General features: G+C 44.5%; 1 protein-coding gene across 6 annotated transcripts in view; it reads left to right on the top strand.

The window, feature by feature from the left end:
- Positions 1-18,317, top strand: part of GPR19 (G protein-coupled receptor 19) — a 37,064-nt gene extending 18,747 nt beyond the window's left edge. For all 6 annotated transcript variants that reach the window (XM_061417802.1, XM_061417806.1, XM_061417803.1 and 3 more), the window contains one exon: positions 15,157-18,317. In XM_061417802.1, the coding sequence (XP_061273786.1) occupies positions 15,173-16,426 (1,254 nt within the window). In that variant the 5' untranslated portion in view covers positions 15,157-15,172 and the 3' untranslated portion in view covers positions 16,427-18,317. The remainder of the gene's footprint in view (positions 1-15,156) is intronic.
- Positions 18,318-20,806: the final 2,489 nt, after the last annotated feature.

Here is a 20,806-nt window from a genome sequence, read left to right on the forward strand (position 1 = left end):
TCTCTTGATTTGCTGTTCAGTGCTTATAATCAGAATTATAGCTTGGGTTTCTCGGCCTACAGTCTAACATTAAAGGTGAAGTAGAAAGTACTACGTTCTTTAAGATTTGGAGGGTTTCTGATATCCTAGATACTGGTAGGGTAGTGGAAGGTGATAGAATGGCTGGTATGAGTTTCATTGTTCACACTCGGTTTTATAACAAATCGGTATTGAATGTTTCTGTTGCTGCTGTCACAAACGAACACAAACTTGGCCAACACAATTGCAGCCATTGATTATGTAACAGTTCTGCAGATCAGAAGTCTGGGTGGGCTTGGCCGGTTTCTCCGCTTAGAGTCTCACAGAGTTTCAAGGTGTTGACAAGACAGCACTCTTTGTAGAGGCTCCAGGGCTGATTCCCCTTCCAAGCTCCTATCTGTGGTTGGTAGAATCCCGTGCCTTATCCTTGTAGGACTAAGGGCACGTTTCCTTGATGGCTGTCAGTTGGGGGCCACCGTGGCTCCCCAAGGCTTCCCCCTGGTTCTTGCATGTGGGTCCCTCCACCTCAGAGCCAGAGCAGCATATCAGTTCCTTCTCACTCTTAGAATCTGTCTCTGGCTTCTATTGTAGCTCTCTGCTATCAGCCGAGAAAGTTCTATCTCTGAAAGGGCTCATTAGTTTGGGCCCCCCTGGCTAATTCAAGATCATCTTCCCATTTTAAATTGCATAACCGTGATTGTATATGTAGAGTCCCTTTGTTATTTAGTGTAACATTCACAGAGGTGGAAGTATGGACGTCTTGGTGGGGGGGGGGGGTGGCATTCTGCCTGCTATACACGTCGTCTGAGTGTGTGCTAAGTCGCGTCAGTCGTTTCCAACTCTGTGTGACCCTGTGGACTGTACATGTTAGTTCCTTTAAATAATGGCAAGGCTCCATCCTACCAGGACAATGGGAAAGTTGGTGCCAAACATTAGTAGGATTCTCATCCTCTTTCTAGGACTCGGGGCTCTTACACACTACAAAAAGATAGGGTGGCCCCTCTAGGCTTGGATCCCCTCTGATTATAGCAGAGATGTATTTATGGCCTGAACTGGTGTGTGTGCTTGAAGGCTGGTGAAGCTGCTGGATCAGTATAGCCCCCTGCCCTACCCCTGACCTGGAGCAGTGGCCTCTTTTCCAGCTGGGGAACTCCATTCCTTGAACCCACCTCCCTAACTGCAAACCTCCATCACCATCTGTCCCTTACCTGGAGCACAGTGAGGAAGTGAGGCAAGGGTCCCAGGCCTGCCTTTTCTTTTTAATTGCTTTATTTACATGCCATAAAATTCATTTGTTTTAAGGGTACAATTCAGTGATTTTTGTTAATATTTACAGAGTTGTACAACCATCACATAATCCAATTTCACCTTTTCATCATCCTCAAAAGATCCCTTGTGCCCATCCAGGACTCCCCTTTGCAGGACTCCAGGGGGCACAGCCACACTCCTGTTTCAGAGGTCCTAGTTTCTCCCTCCTCCCCTGTACAGAACTGCAGAAATTCCACCCCTCCCCCGCCAACCAGAGAACCCAGCATCCAGAAAACAAAAGCCAAGGAAACAGGCTTGTCTCAGGCCTGGTGAGAAACTCTCCTCTAAGACAAGAGAGTGCTTAGCCCTGGGTTCATTCTCAGCAGAGGACAGGAAAAAAGTCCCAGCAAGGAGCACAGTGCGTGCACATCAGTATCTCAATGACTTAACCTCTCTCTATACCAGGCAGTGAGGTCTTCCGGTTGCACTTCCCAGTGGGCAGCCACTGACCCCGTGGATCAGTGACCTTCAGAGGGTTGTCAGACCTCTCTCCTCCCTGATTCCTTACCTCTCTTTGCTTGTAGAGTACCTGATGGGCACATACTGGGGAGTAGGGAGGGAGAACGGGGAGCCCCTCTGTGGTACCAGAGTGAAAGGAGGTACCCAGAAGTACTCTGCCCCTCCAGGCCCCGCTTACTCCTTTCTGTCTTCCCTGCCCCCATGTGATGGGGCAAAGAATTCTGAGTCACCTTAAGAACAACAGCCTGTCACAAGAGCAGTCCTAAGGCCAGGCCCCAAGGAGCCTGAAACATTGTTCCGGATCTGAAAGGAAGCTGGGGATCCAGTGGTGACTGGATTTCCTTGGCCTGTGTACTGTCTGCAGCAGGAGTCCTGGCGAGTCTACTGCAGAGGACCCTGGCCTCTGTCCCTGCTTCTCCTGCCTCCATGACTTCCCCAGTCTCGAAGCCCAAGAAAGGGGCCTCCTGCCAAGCTCTTACAATAGCTCTTTTCTTTCATACAACTTTTAACAGCTTACTGTCTTTTTGGGGGGTTGTGCTAGGTTTTTGTTGCTGTCTTTCTCTAGTCTTGGAGAGTGGGGGCTACTCTCTGGTTGGGGTGCGCGGGCTTCTCGTTGCAGTGGTTTCTCTTGTTGGGGAGCACGGGCTTTAGGGAGTGCGGGCTTCAATAGATTTAGTGCGTGGGCTCAGTAGTTATGGTGCACGAGCTTAGCTACCTCGAGGCATGTGAGATCTTCCCGTGCATGCGTGGTAAGTCGCTGCAGTCATGTCCGACTCTTGGCAATCCTATGGACTATAATCTGCCAGGCTCCTCTGTCCATGGGATTCTTCAGGCAAGGATACTGGAGTGTGTTGCTGTGCCCTCCTCCAGGGGATCTCCCCGACCCAGGGATCGAACCTGAGTCTCTTATGTCTCCTGCATTGGCAGATGGATTCTTAACCACTAGACCACCAGGGAAGCCCACAACTTACTGTCTTTATTTGTGCTTATTTCTTACTCTTCTCTCCACCCCTCCACAACTAGGCTATGACCTTCATGAGGGTAGGGACGCAGTTTTGTTTGCCATTGTATATCCAGTTCTTAGTACATTCTGGCGCATTGTATGATCTTACAATATGTTTATGGAACGATGAATGAATTAATAAAAATGGGCAAAGAATCTGAAGAGACATTTCTCTAAACTTATATGTCCAGGTGCCACCTGGATAGCTCTGCTTGAATATCCAATAGGAATTTAATTCAGCCAAAATAGAATTGCTGATTTCCAGTTCCCCAAACTTTTTCTTTCTGCGTCTCAGATCCTAAATTTAAGAATCATCTCCATCCCCTACCCCGTCACACATCAGCAAATCTTGGTGGCTCTTTCTCCAATATGTTTTCATTATCCATCTACTTTTTTCCACTTACACTGCTAACTGCCCTGGTCATCATGTACCTAGGTAATTGTAAGAGCCTCTTAACTGTTCTCTCCTCTTCTACTCTGAGCTACCCACACAGCAACTAAAGTTGGATTTTTAAAACACAAATCCAGTAATACTCATATTCGTCCATTGCTTAAAGCCTGCAGTGGATTTCACTGCAATAAGAATAACACCTGTGCCCTACAGTGCTATATGTGACCTAATCCCTGCCCATTTTCTTTCTTGAGCTATGTGAAGCACATAGCTCAGTTGGTAAATCATCTGCCTGCAACGTAGGAGACCTGGGTTCGATTCCTGGGTGGGGAAGATCCCCTGGAGAAGGAAATGGCAACCCACTACAGTATTCTTGTCTGGAGAATCCCACGGACAGAGGAGCCTGACAGGCTACAGTCCATGGGATTGCAAGAGTTGGACATGACTTAGAGACTAAACCACCACCACCACCACCATTTTCTTCCACATTCATATACTCCAGCCTCACAACAAGCTTGTTCTGCCCCAGGACCTTTGGACTCATTCTTCCTTCTGCCTAGAATGTGTTCTGATTTCCACATGGCTGGCTTCCTGTAAATGGGATTTAGCTCTAGTATCATTTCAGAGAATCCTTCTCTGATGACTATCTGAAATAAGATCCTGCATTTAGAGGCAAATAACAGAAAACTAGAGTCCCTTGGACTGCAAGGAGATCCAACCAGTCCATCCTAAAGGAGATCAGTCCTGGGTGTTCATTGGAAGGACTGATTTTGAAGCTGAAACTCCAATATTTTGGCCACCTGATGCAAAGAGCTGACTCATTTGAAAAGACTGATGCCAGGAAAGATTGAAGGCAGGAGGAAAAGAGGACGACAGAAGATGAGATGGTTAGATGGCATCACCGACTTAATGGACATGAGTTTGGGTAAACTCTAGGAGTTGGTGATGGACAGGGAGGCCTGGCGTGCTGCGATTCATGGGGTCGCAAAGAGTCGGACACGACCGAGCTGCTGAACTGAACTGAACAGAAAACTCAAAAGGGCTTAAGACCTCAAGGACTACTTAATAAGTAGTCTGGAGGCAGGTGTTCTGGCAGCTCCGTAATGTCAGAGCACTGCGTGGTATCTTTGAGAGTCTTAGGACGTCCCTTAACCTCATAAGATACCACCAATTGCACTGATATCATTATGTGACAGTTTACAAAGGCAGAAAGTGATGGATAGCCAGGCTCATAAGAAAGAACACTCCCGACATGCCCTTTTCCTTTTATTAAGAAAGATTTTTTCGCGAGCCTCCCAGCACCTTACAAGGAGGCTTTCTCTTGTCTCAGTGGCCAGAGGAGATGATGTTGATATGACCACCCCTAGCTACAAGGGTTGGTAGAAGGTGATTATATTTCCTTGTCAGCCTCTGGAGACAAGGAAGGCAGGGGAGGTGTTGGGAACGGCCACTGGGTGACCAGCCAACCACCCACTTGCCATCCCTTTCCTGCCCATTCTGGACCTTCATTCTGCTTTGTTTTTTCCCATGGCACTAACCATTTATTAATTGTGTACTTTTTCTTATTTAGCTATGTAATATTATTTCTCCCACTAGAGGAGAGCTCTAGTTTACCTCTGTATCTCCAGCAATTAGCCCAATCCTGGCTTCTCCTAGATGATAAAAAATATCAGATAACATGTGATTGAGGACTGCTGTGTATATATCCTGTCATAACAAAGTGGTCATTTCGTAGGGTGAAGTTTATTGCTGTTTGTTTCTTTCGCATTTTATCTGACCACAGACTTTGTGAGAACGGTAGAAAGACAGGAAGTGTTATTCAGGCTTCCACATAGATCCGTACTAAGTGGCAGCTGGGGTGGGAAATACTGGATCGTGTCGTTTATACATTCCCCCAAAGAGGAGCCGGTACGGCCTAACATTTCCTCCTGCAGCTAGGTCTACAGAGAGTCTGGGGAGGATTGCCCCTGTGATCAACGTAAACCTCCGTGTGGGTGAAGCCTGGGCTCCTTTCTTTTGGACTTCTGTGGGTCATGTATCTCTCCAGTGCCAGCCATACCCACACAAAACTGTCAAGTCGATGGCGTTTATCTTCTTCAGCTTCAACCTTTCAGCCTCCACCCATCCCTTCCCACAATGTGACACCCCACCTTCATTCTCTCCAGATCCTGACTGTTGCTTGTGGCGTTGGCTTTCTGGCATCTCTTCTGTTTTCATTTTCACTAAGATCATAGCTCTCCAAGATAGAAAGGGTCTCAGATATCACCACTGTTATACTGATAATATGTTTTAAAATTTACTCTTTCAGAAGCATTTACATTTTAAGTGGACCTTTGGTGCTCACTTAGCAGCATGTATACTAAAATGGGACTTTGACCCTAAAAGAATGTTGCTCTAATGGTGAGAGAAGCAGAGGGCATAGAAGCCCTCCTGATTTCTGGAAATCACACCAAGAATGCTGACTCTGTTTATTTCTAATATTTTCAAATTTATGTGAAAAACAAAAAAAAAAGGTAAAGGTAATGAAAGAAGAATCGTGGTGGTGGTGGTTTAGTTGCTAAGCCATATCTGACTCTTGTAACCCCATGAACTGTAGCCCACCAGGCTCCTCTGCCCATGGGATTTTCCAGGTAAGAATACTGGAGTGGGTTGCCACTTCCTTCTCCAAAAGAAGAATATAGTTCCTTAACTCTAGATATCTAGAATTTCTCACCAGCAATGTCATTATTTTGGGATATTTTGTGATGTTGTGTGTGTGCTTAGTCGCTCAGTCGTATCCGACTCTTTGCAACCCCATGGACTGTAGCCCACCAGGCTCCTCTGTCCCGGGGATTCTCCAAGCAAGAATACTGGAGTGGGTTGCCATGCCCTTCTCCAGGGGATCTTGCCAACCCAGGAATCAAACCCAGGTCTCCTGCATTTGTGATGTTAGAAGAGGCTTTTTTGAAAACTCTTTCCTGTTCAAAAAAAATCATGTTCTCCTTGAAAGCAGAACAAATATTCAAACAAAGAGAAAATGTGCCACATCTGATCTCAGGAAACTGCTTGATCTCAGTTGGGAAATAGATTGAAAAGCTCAGACCTGAAAATATTATGGAGAAATACTTATATATATTATATAACCAGAAGAAAGAGAGAAGGGCATTAGGGAAAATTTCAAGCTTATAAGTCACAATGCCAGGAGTCTCAGATGGTGGAGAAGAAACTTAATTTTCACTGGAATTATGAGGTTCTTTTGCAATTATTCAGAATTATCTAAAGGAAATAATTTAAGCAGGATAGTGTCTGTATGCTTTTGAGAAAGACACAGTCAATCTAGTTAGATTATCAATACATATTTTGGTTCAGGGTATAGGAAAAAGTTTCATCTGGCAAAAAGAAAGTGAAGTCACTCAGTCGTGTCCAACTCTTTGTGACCCTGTGGACTGTAGCCTACCAGGCTCCTCTGTCCATAGGATTCTCCAGGCAAGAATACTGGAGTGGGTTGTACATTTCCTTCTCCAGGGGATCTTCCCGATCCAGGGATCAAACCCAGGTCTCCCACATTGCAGGCAGATGCTTTACCCTCTGAGCCACCAGGGAAGCCCTCATCTGGCAAATATGTCACACACACACACACACACACACACACCCAATGTAAAGAAACTTGGAGAAAGATTATGTTTGTTTATTTGGACCTCAGTGACTTTCCCCTTAAAAGCAGTGTTGTCAATGATGAGGTATTCAGGCCCTTGACAAAAGCCATTCATCCTTAACAATCCTAAATTATATGACCAATGTTAGTAATATGACTCTAGGGTGTGATGTGTACTGTGGTTACTAAAATTTGCTTGTCATATGGCTTAGAAGACTTTTATGGGCTAACAGTAGTGCTAATATTTTCAGCACTTGCTATGTGTCAGATACCAAGCTAGGTGTGTTTTAGAACTATCGTAGGATAACACTTACTGAGGGTGTCGTACCAGACAGATTGACTTGTAATAACTCATTTAACTCCTGAGCATATACTATCTCATTTAATCCTCATAATAATCAAATGAAATAGGGACTAATTATCCTCATTTTCTGGGCTTCCCAGGTGGCACAGTGGTAAAGAATCCACTGGCCAGTGCAGGAAATCCAAAAGATGCAGGTTCAATCCCTGGGTTGGGAAGATCCCCTGGAGTAGGAAATGGCAACCCACTCCAGTATTCTTGCCTGGAAAATTCCATTGACAGAAAACTGGTGGGCTACAGCCCATGGGATCACAAAAACACGACCGAACAGATTCTCATTTTACAGATGAGAACACTGGAATCAAGAGGGTTAGATAACTTGTTTTGGGTCACTCAACTAGATAACGAGTGACAGAGATAGTGCTCTTACTTCAGTCTGCTTTAAAGCCTATACACATAACCACTTGGCAATAATCCTATACTGTGAGCTGAAAAAGAAGTGTGTCTCAGCAGATTATGTTCTAGGTGTGTATGTTTGTCAGATTTAGGTAATAAAAAGATAGGATGGGACATAGTTAGGTTAAAAAATTATGTTATTTATCTGAAATTCATGCTTAACTGGGCTTCCTGTGTTTCATCTGGCAACCCTGTCTGTGTGGCACATTATGAGAACATGTCTTGTCTCTTTCTGGTTTTCCTGTTCCCCCACCACAGTCATACTGGTAGCTACCTGGGCCTTACGTAGTTCTATAAAGTGCTTAGCTCAGTGTCCACACCAGAGCCATAGCTCAGAGCCAGGAAGCAAGATAGGAACTCAGGAAGCTTCCAAAGAACCTGTGTGACCTCCTTAGCCATTTGTAAATTCAGGGATGTGTGTGAGTTCAGGACTTTTGGATAGGTTGGTCTGTGAACTGCCCTACTGGAAGTGGTGGGCTGGTAACTACTGGCTCTGCAGGGAAAGAGCCTATTTGTGGTGTTTGTCAGTCTCATGGTGCGACTGTTCCTACCTTGGCTGATTCATGATGCCAACATGATGTCATTGAACTTGGAATTGGGAAGGAATGTGCTCTGAGGAGCCCCATGCAAGCTAGTCCCAGCCCATCTCTGTTCCAGTCTTATTTCATATGTAGGCAAATCAAGCCTACAAAACAGTGAAGGGTTTAAGGAAAATATCTACCACCATCATATTTCTTAAATTACAACAGTTAAAATTTAAAAGAGAATTTCCTACTTGGGGTGATACTGAATTGTTCAGACTTTTTCTACACTTCAATTCAAGCTGAAGTCTAGAGTTCTGCTTTCATTCTACATTTAAAAGGCAGAAGTCAATCATCTGATAATGAATTTTCAACACTCTCACATTCTTTATTCTGAAGAAAGGCTGTGTTTCCAGACCAGCGTGTCTACTGCACTTTTGATGCTAAGCCTCCCTGCAGTATATAGTGGGAGTGATTTTCCCCCCAGATGTTCACTGTGTCACATATTTCTGAGCTAGCATATTGAACAGATGTTTCTGTGGGTTGCAAGAGTCTGTGGGGGAGTTTTATATTCGTGTTTGATTGAGAAGTCTGTGTCCAGCCAGTGTGACCCTCCAAATTTAGATCAGCCCATTGTGGCTCCCCTGGGAGATGAAGTGCCAGTGGTGGTTAAAAGCGTGGGCTTTGGAGCAAGGCAGTCTTGGGTGACCACTTTCCAACTGTATGACCTTGGGGAAGAACTTCAGCTTTTTCATTTGAAAAATAGGGCTAATAATATTACCTCTTTCTCTGGAAGGTCTCTGCATCTGAAATACCTGACAGATAAAAAGCACACCACAAAAAAAGTACTAACTCTTGGTGGTATTGATGCTACTATAACTCCTGTCTTCATTGCAGTTAATCTCACTGCTCATTAGCCACAGGCTGTGTGGCTAATTCTACAGAAAATGTTTCCATTCATTTTTTTCCCAACCAAATCATATGTAACTTTAACATAAAATTCTAATTTGCTGTAATCTTCCTGTATTATGGGAATATCTCTGAATCTGTATAATTTCAGGAGGGAAAAATAAATCAGTTATTAGGGTTTCCTGAGTCTGGAAGAAACCTCCCCAGCAATGATATACTTATCTGGGAATAGCCTCTGGCAAACTGTGAAGTTTATCGTCTGTGCCCCTCTGATTCTTTTCTGTGGTCCTCTCATTAGTATCTAATCATTCATATACCCATCAAAATACAGTTTTCCAAAGGTTAAAGTCATGGTTCTCATTCATCATGATTTTCATTCAAGCATAGAAATGAACATAATGTCAAAAATTCATTAACTTATTACTGAAGGAACAGATGAGATAATAAGTTTGCTTCCAAGAGCATTTGAATAAATGGATATTTATAGGGATTGAGGGGGGTGTTCCTATTTTTTTCTTTCTTTAAATAATGTGAGCATAAGATTGCTAGGAGGCACAAAACTGGTTATTGTCCTACAGGGCAATAAATCTATGACCTTTGGGGTTATTTTTTCTACTAAACAAATTTGCATGTTTACATGTAATATCTGGGTGCTAGTCATATTGTAAATAGCAAAATCAAGAACAGATACATTCTTCCAGAGAATTAAATAATCCTTGGGGAATCCCATGTAACAGTGTCCTAGCATGATATTAAAAAATTATGCTATGCTCTCTGTGCCTTATTTTCAAATAATGGATAATTTTTCTTAACATATCTACCCATTTATTTATTCAGTAAACCTTTATTAATATCTATGTGCTGCAGGGATATAGAAGCAAAGACACAGTCCCTGTCCTTAAGAAATTCATAACCCAACAGGGGGAGACAGCACTCAAAATAAAAATTACAATATGAAGTGACAGACATATCATTTTATATATAGACGCAAGCCCGCATCATTACAGAGGTCGCTCACTCCCTAGCTGTATATCATGTCAGCTCATGTCCACCATTTTCCCCACCTGTATATTAAAACACATCTCTTAGAGCCCAACAGATGGATAATTCCTCTGTTAGATAATACATAGATGAAAGTACAGCCACTATGGAGAACCGTGTGGAGATTCCTTTAAAAACTGGAAATAGAACTGCCATACAACCCAGCAATCCCACTGCTGGGCATACACACCAAGGAAACCAGAATTGAAAGAGACACGTGTACCCCAATGTTCATCGCAGCACTGTTCATAATAGCCAGGACATGGAAGCAACCTAGATGCCCATCAGCAGACGAATGGAAAAGAAAGCTGTGGTATATATACACAATGGAGTATTACTCAGCCATTAAAAAGAATACATTTGAATCAGTTCTAATGAGGTGGATGAAACTGGAGCCAGTTATATAATCAGAGTGAAGTAAGCCAGAAAGAAAAATACCAATACAGTATACTAACGCATATATGTGGAATTTAGAAAGATGGTAACAATAACCCTGTATACGAGACAGCAAAAGAGACACGGATGTCTAGAACAGTCTTTTGGACTCTGTGGGAGAGGGAGAGGGTGGGATGATTTGGGAGAATGGCATTGAAACATGTATAATATCATATAAAAAACGAATCGCCAGTCCAGGTTTGATGCAGGATACAGGATGCTTGGGGCTGGTGCACTGGGATGACCCAGAGGGATGGTATGGGGAGGGAGGTGGGAGGAGGGTTCAGGATTGGGAACACGTGTACACCTGTGGCGGATTCATGTTGATGTATGGCAAAACCAATACAATATTGTAAAGTAATTAGCCTCTAATTTAAATAAATTTAAATTAAAAAAATACATAGATAAAGGTTTATATGAATAGGGACCCTCAGTCTCAACTCAATCCGCTGTGTCATGTGGTAGTCTCAGGGCTGGTTGGGAAGAGACAGGATGAGCTGGAAAGAGGTGAAGACGGCTTTCCTGTTGTTGCTAAAATTCCTGAATATGGATGACCCAGACACAACTACTAATTACGTAGCCTCTGTATTTCAGAAATACTTCCTTAAAGATATATTTATTTCCAAATTAATGGAGCAGGGGAGAGCTTTCTTAACATTTACTTTAGAATTCTAGAATTTAGTTAGTTATAACATGGCAGACCATGTTTTCTGCGAGTGGGTACAGGAGGCTGTCTGAGGTCGCCTAAACTGCCTTTACTCGCCCTTAAACGAGAGTTGACCTGGGTGACGTCAGTTTCACCTGCCCTGCTCTTGTCAGGAGCTGTGTTTCCCCCTGTCACCATGGTCGCCAGCGTTCCAGCTCTCTGAGAACACACAGTGATTTTGTATCTCTGCTTTTAATTCTCCTAGCAGAGCCACCTAGAGTAGGAGGCCTGTATTTCAGCTCTCTGTCTTTCTGAAGTCAATTCATTCAATAGCTAATAAGCGATTATTAATGTAAAGAACTTCAGAGGAAGCTGTGGAGCATAGACAAAGAATAACGCCCTTTTCCCAGGACCCCATAGTTAATGGGAGAAGACAGAAATGTGGAAGCAATTCTAAAGCAGTGATTGTTAATCCGGGCTGCACATGGGGATCACCTGGGGAACTCTTGAAACCTCCTGATGCCCAGGCTGCACCCCAGAGCAATTAAATCTGAATCCCTAGGGAAGGACCCCAGCATCAGCATTTTGTAAAGCTCCCTGGGAACATCCAGCATGGCTCTAAAGCAAAACAAACCGGGAAAAGGAGTAACAAAATGCTCTATGAAAGAGGGAACCATAGCCATTCTGCATATGTTAATGTTCTCATCCACCGGGTGACTACATTTCAGCCCATGAATGGGGAAAATGTAATTTCTCATTGTAACCACAGGAAAAATGTAGGTCAGTTTGATTGTAGGGCATTTAGAGACTGTATGGTCTGGGCAGTATGGTCTGCAGAAAACTATACCTCTAAGAGTCTCTTGGACTAGAAGGAGATCCAACCAGTCCATCCTAAAGGAGATCAGTCCTGAGTGTTCATTGGAAGGACTGATGTTGAAGCTGAAACTCCAATACTTTGGCCACCTGATGCTAAGAGCTGACTCATTGGAAAAGACTCTGATGCTGGGAAAGATTGAAGGCAGGAGGAGAAGGGGATGATAGAGGATGAGATGGTTGGATGGCATCACTGACTCAATGGACATAAGTTTGGGTAAGCTCCGGGAGTTGATGATGGACAGGGAGGCCTGGTGTGCTGCAGTCCACGGGGTCTCAAAGAGTCGGACATGACTGAGCAACTGAACTGAACTGAAGGGGAAAAGGGCCCCCAAAAGGTCAGCCCTAGAAGGATGACCCCCAAGTTATTCCACATGCTCGCTCTCTCCCTTGGAATGTTTGGGACTTTTTTTTCTTTTTTAAACCCCTGTCTTCCTGAAGAAGGGACCTCTCCTCCAGGTCCCTGGCTTACACCTTGGTCTCCTTTGTGAAGCCTTTCCTTTTCTTCCCTTTTCCAAGCAAAATTGGGTCCCTGTTTTTCTCTGCCACTTAGCTCCTTATCTGTCAATTATAATTATTTTAGAATTTCGTTATAATATGGCAGACAGCTTATTTACACATTTACCCTTTTACTGGCCTTACTTTTCATTGGTTTTCCTAGCACCTAGCATAGTTTCTTGGTGTACTGAATGAGTAAACAGAGGTGCAGCACTTTTAGGTCCAATCAGGAAAGTCATGCCATCAATCAGGTGAGACCTAGACTCAACAACTCCTCAGGCTGTCTTGTCCCATTTCTTTTTCTTATTTGGCCACACCCCACAGCTTGTGGGATCTTAGTTCCCTGGAGAGGGATCAAACATGCTTCCCCTGCAGTGGAAGTGTGGAGTCTTAACCACTGGATCACGAGGGAAGCCCCTCCCTTGTCCCCTTTCCAGGAGGGTATGTGTGTGTGTGGGTGGGGGTGTGTGTGTATGGCGGGGGTCGGACACACTTGTAAAGCTGCAGGAGGAAGGGACAGAAGAAGGCCCCCGCAGCGCATCAGTGGTGGTGGTGGTGGTGGTGGTGGTGATTTTGAGTTTTATCTGCAGAGTTTTGCTATGAGAGGAAGAAAGAAGCAGAAGGAAGTTCAGAGGCTTCAAAGTGTGTGTGGAACTACAGAAAAGTGCCCGTGCCACCAGCTCCTATTTTATTTAGGCCACAGGCATTCCCCAACAAATTTAGAACAGCCCTTTCCCTCTGGGAATGTTGCTTGTCTCTTGTATTTTTAAGCTTTCAGTTCAGTTCAGTCACTTCAGTCGTGTCCAACTCTTTGCGACCCCATGGACTGCAGCACGCCAGGCCTCCCTGTCCATCACCAACTCCCGGAGTTCACTCAAACTCATGTCCGTTGAGTCATTGATGCCATCCAACCATCTCATCCTCTGTCATCCCCTCCTCCTCCTGCCGTCAATCTTTCCCAGCATCAGGGTCTTTTCCAAAGAGTCAGTTCTTCGTATCAGGTGGCCAAAGTATTAGAGCTTCAGCTTCAGTATCAGTCCTTTTAAACTTTAAATCTTTGAAAAAAAAATTTAGTTTTTTTTTTTCTTTTTTCAGTGTTGTAGGTTTTACGCACATAAAGGTGAAAAGGTGATTTTGATTTTGTACGGATGACACATGCATTACAGATTTTCAAGGACAGTGCTAATTTTAGATCTTAAGTCCCATTTTCAGACTGTGTCCTGATTTTGTATATGGAAAGTATGGTTGCTAGTCTTACGACTTACTGTCAACCAGCCAGGCATGCTTAAAGGTCTTTTAGTTATTAAAATGGCTAGTTAACCTATGTTTCTCTTTAAGAAATTAAGTAGGGCTGCTTCATGGACAAAAAAAGCCTTGAAGGGAACATGGACCTGGCCATTTGTACATCACCCTGAGCTTCAGACTTTTGTTGAATGGGGTTTCTTGGTGAGGACAATATATATTAACATCCTCTCCCTACCACAAATCACTGCAAATATCCTTCAAGGCAAAATGGGTCATTAGGAACTGTCCTTTGACCCCACAGAAACATTTCTTTGTGAGGTGTAGTGACAGCCGCTCCCGGGGAAGGGCAAGAGGCAGAGCCTGTTGCTGGGGCGCCCTCCCCTGTGCCCCAGCCCTGGTTATTATGGATTCAGTGGCTGTGCTTCCTCTTTCTGCTTACTAGATTCAGACCAAATTAAACCTTAAAGATGACTGCAGCCACAGTCACCTCAATTTTAATTGAATGGCTCACAATGATACAGTGTTTTTCCCTGGTAAAAAGTGTAACTTTTTCCCCCTAACTGAATAGAAGTAAGAAAAAGTTAAAATAAAGGCTGGGTAAAGCTAGAGTAGATTACTCATAATTATCTGAATGCCATGAGGTTTCTAGCAGCCTGGTTTTACATTCTTTAGGAGACATCTTGCACATTCTCAGTCAGTGTCATTTTATGAAACAGTAGCAACAGCAGCATCAAACATGTCATCAATAGGTGGCACATCATTTGGGGAAAAATAGGCTGTGTTTTTGTGTCATTAAATGAGCTCCTCCGGCTCACGTGAAAGTGTTAGGTTTGCTCCATGTTCCCCACGATGCTTCTGTAATAGGAATTCTGCAGTAAGTGAGGACAAGGTCCTTCCCAGTAGCCAGCCAGTCTGCATTCGGATTCCTGTTAGCTGTTTCCATAGCTGACGTCTGTGTTTCCATCTGCCCAAGTTTTCCTCCCTTGCAGCCTCACTACTTTAGTGTTAGGACATTCAGGAACTTCTCATGTGCTTCCCAGAATTCCAGCAGTTCATTTGGGGGTAAACCCTAAAAGTGAGCCAGATCTGAGATCCCTACCCCTCTGCGATCCCCAGCACGTGAAGGGAACAAGCGTCAGGAGGACTGGGCTTGCTGTGCGTTCCACCACATTTGACGAAGGTCAGGAGAGAGGGGAGGCCAGGGAGACCCTGAGCTGGGCTCAGCTGAAACAGCCCTAAAATGAAAGAGAAGCAGAGCCAGAGCTTTTTCTGGGTAGTAGTCATGTTTTCCTACCAATGCACAAGTCCTCCTTGACAAATGACAACTGACCTAAGCATCCTAAATCATTGTTAGCCTTAGGAATCAATCCTTGTAACACCATTTTAACAGGAGGCCTCATTCTTCTTTCCTTATCCAGAACTAAGAGGGGAAAAATGAATATGGTTTTTGCTCACAGAATGGATAACAGCAAGCCACCTTTGGTTGTTCCTACACTGCTGGTGCCTCTTCACAACCACAGCTGCGCAGAGACGACCACCCCTCTGCCGAGCCGAGACCTGACGGAGCTCTCCCCAGAGCACAGCTGGAGGAGCAACAGAACAGATCCACAGTACGGACCGAACCCTGGGGAAGTGGCCACAGCCAGCATTTTCTTTGGGGCCCTGTGGTTGTTTTCTATCTTTGGCAATTCCCTGGTGTGTCTGGTCATCCACCGCAGCAGGAGGACTCAGTCCACCACCAATTACTTTGTGGTGTCCCTGGCATGCGCTGACCTTCTGGTCAGCGTGGCCAGCACGCCTTTTGTCCTGCTGCAGTTCTCCACCGGCCGCTGGACCCTGGGCAGCGCCATGTGCAGGGCGGTGCGTTACTTTCAGTATCTCACCCCAGGTGTCCAGATCTACGTGCTCCTGTCCATCTGCATAGACCGGTTCTACACCATCGTCTACCCACTGAGCTTCAAGGTGTCCAGAGAGAAAGCCAAGAAGATGATCGCCGCATCCTGGATCTTCGAGGCGACCTTTGTGACCCCTGTGTTGTTCTTCTACGGCTCCAGCTGGGACAGCCACTGCAACTATTTCCTTCCCTCCTCCTGGGAAGGAACCGCCTACACTGTCATCCATTTCTTGGTGAGCTTTGTGATCCCGTGCATCCTCATAATCTTATTTTACCAGAAGGTCATAAAATACATTTGGAGAATCGGCACTGATGGCCGGACAGTGAGGCGGACCATGAACATTGTCCCAAGGACAAAAGTGAAAACAATCAAGATGTTCCTTATTTTAAATCTGCTCTTTTTGCTCTCCTGGCTGCCTTTTCATGTCGCTCAGCTGTGGCACCCCCATGAACGAGACTATAAGAAAAGTTCCCTTGTGTTCACTGCTATCACGTGGATATCCTTTAGTTCCTCAGCCTCTAAACCTACTCTGTATTCCATTTATAATGCCAATTTTAGGAGAGGCATGAAAGAGACTTTCTGCATGTCCTCGATGAAGTGTTACCGAAGCAATGCCTATACTATCACAACCAGTTCAAGGATGGCCAAAAAAAACTATGTCGGCATCTCAGAAATCCCTCCATCGGCCAGAACTATAACCAAAGACTCGATCTATGATTCGTTTGACAGGGAAGCCAAGGGAAAAAAGCTTGCTTGGCCCATTAATTCAAATCCGCCAAATACTTTTGTCTGATTTCTCAGAATTCTTTCAATTATTATTATGCACCAGAGGTTAAAAATTTAACTATAAAAACAAGCTATTTATGTATTTTTTCAATCAATTTTCTGAGGGAAATGTTTTATTATGTAGAATGCATTCACTATTGATTTTAGTTTTTGTCTTTTTTAATTTAGTTGCTTTTTGTTTTAGAGGAAGCTTTTCACCTTGAGCTTATTTATGGTCAACAGTCCCTTTACTATATTAGTTACATGCATTAAAAAAAAAAAAAAAAGAATGCTTTCTGACTTTTTATTTACTATTAGGTCCAAAAAGCATAACAGTCTTTGATTGATGATTTAACCTGATTTTATTCTGTTTCCTTTTTCTCCTCCCTACTGAATTTTTGTTAACTATAGGCTTCTGTTCCAAATCAAATCTCCTGTGTGACACATTTCAGAGACTTGTATTTCTTCTGCTGAGCAACATTTAGAAGTGTTAATATTTTATATGTTTTTACATTACCTTCTGTCCAGATCTGTTAATGGAGAGCACTCCATATGTTAGAATATACTAGAACTTGCCCAGGTAGCTTTCTGTGATTGAATTTTAATGAAGATGCTTAGGGAAAGAAAGCTTATCGGTTGGCCTATTTCTGTCTCTTTCTGTCTCTCATTCTCATTCGCTCTTAAAACCAGCTGATGATGCCTGGAAGCGTTTGAAGTCGCCGTGCTGTTTTCCTCACATCCAGGTCCATCTCAGCTGTGTCCAGGATGCCTGCCTCCCTTCTGAGTCAAATTCAAGCAATGCACAGGGAACCTGGCTGGGCAAGCCCAGAAACTGCCAAAGGGAGTCATGCAGATGCCATTTCTCTGCGCTCTGCCATTCAGGCAGACACCTTCGGCTGCCTGGCGCGGCCCCCAAACTCTGGGACAGCAAGGGCAAGGAGCAGTTTTTTCTTTTTCCTGAACATGTAGACATGAAGCCGCTTTTCCAGCCAGTACTTCCTGTCCCTCATCTCTCTCTCAGGACGCATGATCATACCCTTGCCAAGCTCACACTCTTCTGTGGCCGAGGTAACTTGAGATTTTCTTCTCTGGTTGTCGGGTCTCCATTATTTCAAATCCAGGACGAGCACATTTTAAAAATGTTTTGTTTAAACAATAACAGGTTTACAAACAAGATTGGTGTGCATTTTCTCACCCTAGTTAACAAGAATTGCAAATAATAATATCAGTAGTTCAGCAACTTTACCTGTATTGTCTCATGTTATCCTCTTAAAATAGTCTGTGATATTCTTATGATCATCTCTGTTTTCTAGATGAGGAAATCGGACCTCAGCGTTATGGGACTTGCTTAAGTCAGAGCGTGGCTGAACTGGTTTTCACACTCAGTCCCCTAGCTGCAGGTCTATGGCTCTTTCCTTGACATGACAGGTGTCTCTCTAGGGAACACTTGAGCAGTCAAGCCCATCCAGACCTCTGTGGGCCTAACAGCTGCAGCCTGGGTGGAAATCTGAGGTCTTAGGAGAGCATGATGTTCTTAACAGGAGAGCCTAGAAATTTGGTGAGCTGGCCCCCACCTTTTCCTTGGCTGTGGCTGGGTTCCTGGGCTTGTGGTGCTGAACATCTGAGACTGGAAACAAACTGGTATATCCTGTCTCGCAGACACAGGGAAACAAGACACGATTGGGCTTGGTTTTGGGGGGCAAAGAATGAGAACAATAAAATATTCTATCCACAAAACATAGAGCTGCCTTCAATCAACCAGGTCAAAAGATAAAAAGAATACCTTGTATTTTTTCTTCCTTTTCTTTCTCCTCCACATATGATATTCGAAAATGACAAAGTGAGTCAGAGCTTGATGTCACTTGGCCCTTGACTTTTATGATTCATAGTTGTTAAAAAATAGAAGAGACCCTGCAGTGCTTTTATTTATTTTTAAAAGTTAAATTGTAAAAAATAAAATTTGATTTACTTTAATTTTATTTATGTATATATTTCTGGTCTCGGTTAAACTGAAAATAACTAGATGATTACTAAACTCTATTCTGTCTTTAATGTTCTGTGAGTTACCCCAGTGGGTGGAAATTCAGTGAGAGGATCTTAGGCAAAGTCTTACTGAGATTAGTTTTTTAGAAAAAAATCCCCCCGAATAATAACAAATAGAGTTAATCAAATCACAAAAAGCAAGAGCTCTAAAGTCTCAAGACCTATGATAATTCAGCTATATTTTCTCAGCATGTTGTTAATTCACTGTACTTCTTTAGTTTAATATTTAGGAATCCTGTTGTCTCACTTGATCCTGAATTTGGAGGAAACTGGATGTAATATACAGATTAATAAAGATTTTCATAAATCCCAGCAACACAAGGGCTTCCCAGGGGGCACTAGTGGTAAAGAACTCGCCTGCCAGTGCAGACTTAAGAGATGCAGGTTCGATCCCTGGATTGGGAAGTTTCCCCTGGAGGAGGGCATGGCATCCCACTCTAGTATTCTTGCCTGGAGAATCCTATGGACAGAGGAACCTGGAGGGCCACAGTCCATAGAGTCACACAGAGTGGGACACAAATGAAGCGACTTATCATGCATGCACTCAGCAATACAAGAAAAACATTCACCATAACTCATATTTACCTGCCAAGCACCAGTCACAGGGAGGCAGGCTATTGTGGGGAGTAAGAAAATGACTCCAGTCTCCTTACCAGGCACATGATGAGGTGCCTCATGAATATGGATTCATATGGCTTCAAAACAGGAATTCAAGAAAGCTAATGATGGGGAGTGAGAGGGCAATGGCATCCCACTCCAGTACTCTTGCCTGGAGAATCCCATGGACGGAGGAGCCTGGTAGGCTGCAGTCCATGGGGTCGTTGGGAGTCAGACACGACTGAGCGACTTCACTTTCACTTTTCACTTTCATGCATTGGAGAAGGAAATGGCAACCCACTCCAGTGTTCTTGCCTGGAGAATCCCAGGGACGGAGGAGCCTGGTGGGCTTCCGTCTATGGGGTCGCACAGAGTCGGACACGACTGAATCGACTTAGCGTCAGCAGCAGCAGCAATGATGGGGAGCAAGGTTCCGGGGAGAGCAATTCCCTGGAGCCAATTCCAGGTGCCCATAAACTCAGAGGAAGGGGCAGGGCCGCAGCCTTTGAGGTAGGATTTGGATTTCTCCTAATCTTCAGTGAAAGCGGTAGTCCCACCAGCCTGCTGCTCCGAGTCCATCAGCTTTCTCATGGACCTTCCCTCACAGGTTTCCCCAGGGTGCCAGGAGCCAGGGCTGGAGCTCTGGCCAGTGCTCTCAGCAAGGACAATTTTACCCACCGGGCCTCCACCAAGCATGTGGGGAGCAGAGTCAGTTGCCAGATAAGGTCGGCACTTCTGCCTCTCCTGGTGGGCATAGTGCCTCCCTTCACCCTCCAGCCTTGCTGCCACCTGCCAAACTCACTTTGAAGCAACAGAAGCAAGATCTGTTAGAGCTTCTGGACCAGAGTCAGCTTCCAGGTTATGCTCCTCTATGAAAACCACATGTGAAAAAAAGCAAAGAATTAGACTTGTAGAGTAGAAGGAATGGACGCTGGGAGACCTAACCCAAACTCCCCCATTGTTTAGAAGAGAAAATTAAGTCCAAAAGAGGTCAAATTAGGGGGAAACTACAATGCCTTCTGCCAACCAGTCCAACATTCTTTAAATTCACCATCCTCCTGGCTGTGGCATGGTGCGTTCATTGGAGGAAAAAAAGTCTTCACTGTGTTGGGAAGAATATGAAGAGAATAAACAATTCCCCACTGTTCAGTGAACCTGCTGATTCTCCGGAACAGAGATGACCTTTGTGTGGTAAGTTGCTTTTGTCGTGTCCAACTCTGTGCGATCCTATGGACTGTAGCCTGCTATGCTCTTCTGTCTGTGGGGTTCTCCAGGCAAGAATACTGGAGTGGGTTGCCATGCCCTTCTCCTGGGGATCTTCCCAACCCAGGGATTGAACCCGCATCTTTTAATGTTTCCTGCATTGGCAGGTGGGTTCTTTAGTACTAGCGCCAACCTTAGAGAGCTGTGATTCAGTTCAGTTCATTTGCTCAGTTGTGTCGGACTCTGCGACCCCATGGACTGCAGCACGCTAGGCTTTCCTATCCATCACCAACTGCCGGAGCCTACTCTAATGTCCATCGCTTAGAGCCGTGGAAAACTTGGTCCCACCGTTTTACAGATTGACCACTTGGTGGCGCTGTGGCCAGTGGGCACAGCCCAGCAGCTCTTCACAGGACCCATCACTCTGGCGATTTCCGGCAAGTCCTCATCTCCTAGCAACAAGACAGTAAGAATTGCTGAGCACCCAGAAGCAGCTGCAGATTAACTAATCAGTCCGTGTGTTCAAAATACAAAGCATCTAAACACTGCAGGACATTCCAAACTA

The sequence above is a fragment of the Bos javanicus genome, chromosome 5 (assembly GCF_032452875.1).
Source record: "Bos javanicus breed banteng chromosome 5, ARS-OSU_banteng_1.0, whole genome shotgun sequence".
NCBI classification, from domain to species: domain Eukaryota; kingdom Metazoa; phylum Chordata; class Mammalia; order Artiodactyla; family Bovidae; genus Bos; species Bos javanicus.